Consider the following 4,673-nt stretch of genomic DNA (forward strand, 5'->3'; position numbering starts at 1 on the left):
AGGAACATTCTCCAGCAGTCTTAGCATGACATACTGGAGAGTGGTAATTGAACCTTCAATGCCTTGTTTCTCTTCATGACCTTCATCAAGCCTTTGTTGTAATTTCAGGAGAATGAGCACAAGTGCTGATACCACACTCTGAAATAACAACAAAGGAATGGGAAGTTCATATGAGAAAGACCTGTAAAAAATAGAACACAGTTAGTGAGAAGGTTCTGACTGACCAGTGACTTTGTTTGGTGGAGCTGTTGGAGTTGGCTTGGGAGATGGTCTTTGGGCTGCTAAGGGTACCCTTTTTGATTTATCATGGGAAAGGGGTCAAAATTGTCCCTCTACTATTGTTTATTGGTTACTTGTGACACCCGTTACACTTTTCGGCCATTCTGGTCCCTACCGTTAACAAAGTTTGCAAAATTACCCCTAATCCTAACGTCCCTCCACTATGGCAGCTGACCCATCAATTTTATATCCATGTCAGCTGCCATGTCATCGACCCCACCAAATTAAAACCCTAACATAAACGACCCCCCACTCCTCACCTCTCCACCCTTTCTCTCATCTTCTCTCCCTCGCCTCATACCAAAATCGCCGGAAACCATGGCATTTCACCGAAAAATTTTCAGCCGGGCAGAACTAACCTCCACGGTACTGGCTCCCCTCTTTGTCTCCTTTCTCCTTCTTCATGTTCCGTCATTCAAACAGAAACCCCGTTCTCCGGCAAAAAATTCAAATCAACTCACACAAACAAAAATTGTCGATAAGATTAAAAGCCATCAAAGTATTACTATCATAGCGTTACTCAATGCAGCCATGTCAGATCTCGTTGGCAAACACCCATTTTTGGCATAAAAGATGTTTCTTCTCTTCATATCTTACTTAATTGCTCTCATGGCACCATTGAAGAATTTGTAAAGAAAGCTTGAGAATATAAATGTATTGAGATTAATTGAAGTTTAAGTGAAATTATTAGCTGGGTTTGTTTGTGATTTGAGGCTTGTTGATCTCTTAATCTTCATCGGCATCTTCACCGGAGGAGCTTCATCTGCGACTGTACGCTTTATCCAAATATTCATCTGAAAAACCTCTCACTACCACCTCTTTCCAATCCCATTCAGAAAAAATAAGATGCTATAGTCACCGCCAAAAGAGTCACTCTGATATCGGGGTCTGTTCTTTCTTTTGGTTTGTTCTTCATTTTATTCTGTTTGGTTCTTCATTGTTTTGCTATGGATGAGAATGTGAAAAAAAAATGGAGGAGATACGGTGGGGGGTTTATGTGAAGAAGGTGGGTCTGTCAATTAGTGGTGGTGTTAATGGTGGCTGGTTAGTACCGATTTGGGAGATGTATTTGAAAGGAGACTAAAATCACCATACAAAGGATTTGGAAAAGCTTGAAGAATACCTAATGGGTCTGTCATGTTCTTCAGAAGTTGTTGAATTTTATTTTATGTTACTTGAATATAATGTTGAGGCTAAAAATTGTTGATTAAATTCTGGTTTTAAAGCTATTTTGTGGTGAAATATTGAGGCTTTTGGGTGTTGAAGCTGCCGATGGAAGAAGAAATCAAAGGGGAAGAGAGGTATTGGAGGTGGTGAGGTTAATTATGTGGCATTTTTAATTGAGGGGTCTCAATGCTCTAATGGACAATTTCAATATGTGCAATTAGTTCAAAATCCCTTCAATTTTATTCGAGGATTAAATTACTTCCCATGCTGACATGACATTTTATTTGGTGGGACCTGCTGACTTGGCTGCTGATAATGGACAAAATATTAGAAGGGTCAGCTGCCACAGTGGAGGGACATTAGGGTTAGGGGTAATTTTGCAAACTTTGTTAACGGTAGGGACGAAAATGGCCGAAAAGTGTAAAATGGCCGAAAAGCAAGCAACCAATAAATAATAGTAGAGGGGCAATTTTGACCCTTTTCCCATTTATCATTGTCAAACATGGGCATTGGAATTATTTGAGGAGGATGGAACAACCATAGTTGGGTTGATGAGCTTCCTGGTCAGTTTATGCCTGAAGGCTGGGATTGCCAATTTGTCTAAGTGAATCTGACCTCTAATCTGACTGGGGAGCTCATTCAGATTTGGATAGTGGGTGATAGCTGGGAGATTGTGACTCAGTTTGGAAAGTGAGTCAGCTGGGGTATTGGCTTCTCTGTAGGCATGGGTGTAGGTAATTGTTTCACATTGATGACAGAGATGCCTGAGTTTTTGGATGGCTATGGTTAAGGTCCATGGAGGAGTAGCATCAGTTGTCAACCAGTGGATCAGAAGAGCAGAGTCAGCTTCAAGGTGGATTTTAGTGAATCCATTGTTAACGCACCAGTTGAGTCCTAGTATGGCTGCTTCAGTTTCAGCCAGATTATTGGAACCTTCTCCAAGAGGGGAGGCAATTGCATAAATAAAGTCACCATGGTCATCCCTAATCATGGCCCCTGCTCCCATTTTACCAGGATTAGTTAAGGCACTTCCATCAGAGTTAACCTTGACTGTGCCTTTGTTAGGTTTTTGCCAAATGACCTGGGTAATTTGAGTGTGAAATTGAAGGGTTTCAGAAAGAGGGTACAACATGTTTCAATCAGCGGGCCAGTCTATTGAGGGATAGTGGGCTTTGAGCATCAGGTTGATGTCAGAATTTATAGAGTACAGAACCCTGGACATTGATGATTTTTTAGTTCCATACTTGACTGCACATCTATTTTTCCAAAGGTTCCAACAAACAACAATTGGGAGGGTGTCAATCAGGAGTTTGTGAACTTCATTGTTGTCTTTGTTCCTCCACCATTTGGTCAAGAGAGTGGACAGTGGCATTTCTGCAAAGGGAAACCCAGCAGGTGAAGTGAAGATCTTTCATACAGCCTTGGGAAAGTAACCTCTACTGAAAATATGATCAACTGATTCAGCTTGAGGTCCTAAGCAACATACATATCTGTTGACTGTTGGGGGGCCAAATTTTGCAACTCTGTCATCAGTGGGTAATTTATTTCTGAGTGCCCTCCACAAGCAGAAGGACCATTCGAAAGGTATTTTCTTGTGCCAGATTTTTCTATTAATGAACAGTTTGGGTCCTGATCTCCTTACTACATTCCAAGCAGATGAACATGTGAAATTTCCAGTTGCAGTAGGTTTCCAAATTGGCTTGTCAAGCACTTGAGGGTTGTATGAGATGGGAATCTGAAGGATTTCTGGAATCATATGAGCAAGGGCTATGTTGTTGAGCTTCTGAATGTCCCAAGAACCAGAGTCCCAAAAGTGTGAGACTTGAATGTTCCCAGGCCTCCCCCCCTGTATTCTGAAACTGGCCAGATGACCTATACCTAGCCAGTTATCCCACCAAAAGGAGGAATTTCCTGAGTGTAGAGACTATTGGATATGAGTTTCAGCTTCCTTTTTGTTGGACATCATTCTCTTCCAAGCCTGAGATTGTCCAGAGGCCCATTTTTTAGAGATTGGGTGGGACCTCTGACAGTATTTTGCTTTGAGGAAAGAGCTCCAAAGGGAGTCTTTTGTTCTAAAACACCACCATTGTTTAAATTCTAGGGATTTGCAGACATCCTCCTTAGCTCTAAAACCAATTCCACCCTCATCTTGAGGGATGGCCAATTTTTTCCAAGAAGCCCAATGGTACTTGTTTTTGTTTTGATCCATCCCCCAGAAAAAGTTTGCTACCAGTTTTACAATCTGTTAAATGACAGTCTTTGGAGGGGAAACAGCAGATAGAAGGTGAATGGGAAGGGATTGGAGAACATGCTTAATGAGAGTGGCCCTTTCTCCATGCGATAACAGTTTTTGCCATGCCAGCCCCTAATTCTGCTAACCACCTTGGAAGAGATGGAGTTGAAGTGAATGATTCTTTTCCTTCCTGTGTAGAGGGGACATCCAAGGTAGGTGAGGGGTGAGTCTTTTCTAGAGAAGCCTGTGATTTGCTGGTTCCTTCTGATGGTATAAGGGAATGCAGATGGAGATGTCATGAAATGACTCTTGTTTTTATTGATCAGTTGCCCAGATGTCTGCTCATAACCCTCTAGGATGTTCATGATTTTTTGAAGTGAAGCTCTTCTCCCTGAGGTGAATATGATTATATCATCAGCAAAACTGAGATGAGTAACCTGAGGACCTCTTTTTTCCATATAGAAACCATTGAAGAATTGATCATGGGTGAGATTGTTCAGCATTCTGGAAAGAAGTTCAGCCCCTAAGATGAACAAGGCAGGTGCTAGGGGGTCCCCCTGTTTCAAACCTCTAGTGGAATGGAAGAATCCACACCTTGTGCCATTTACAATTACAGAGTACTAGTTGTTGGAAAGAGTTCTCCAAACCATATCAATTATCCTCTCATTGAAGCCAAGTCTTCTCATGATTAGACATGTGTAGGACCAAGATACTCTGTCATATGCCTTTGCCATATCCAGTTTGATCACCATATTGGCACCAACATTGGGTTTTTTGATGCCTTGAACAGTTCGTTGTGTTTTCTATTCTAGGTTCTATATTAAGGTGGTTGGTTTTGTGGTAATCTGGCTTCACATCCCTACTTCACAAGATCAAAAGGAAGTGTTGAAATGTCATCTGAGGGTCATCTACCAACAGTTCCTATCCCAGAGGATAGCACGATCTCGGTCATCCCAACTTCAGAGTCAGCTGCTGCTGAGGAAAACAGGAATCT

The 4,673-nt window shown here is 41.8% G+C and overlaps 1 protein-coding gene across 1 annotated transcript; it reads right to left on the reverse strand.

Annotated features, from left to right (window-relative positions):
* On the reverse strand, positions 1,943 to 4,431 carry LOC109236426. Its single transcript, XM_019402611.1, has 6 exons — positions 4,385 to 4,431; positions 3,826 to 4,273; positions 3,580 to 3,688; positions 2,881 to 3,357; positions 2,729 to 2,820; positions 1,943 to 2,527 (listed from the first exon to the last, which is right to left on the reverse strand). Exons 1-6 carry the CDS (start codon positions 4,429 to 4,431, stop codon positions 1,943 to 1,945), a joined length of 1,758 nt encoding a protein of 585 aa, XP_019258156.1.

This window comes from Nicotiana attenuata, chromosome 1 (assembly GCF_001879085.1).
Source record: "Nicotiana attenuata strain UT chromosome 1, NIATTr2, whole genome shotgun sequence".
NCBI lineage: Eukaryota > Viridiplantae > Streptophyta > Magnoliopsida > Solanales > Solanaceae > Nicotiana > Nicotiana attenuata.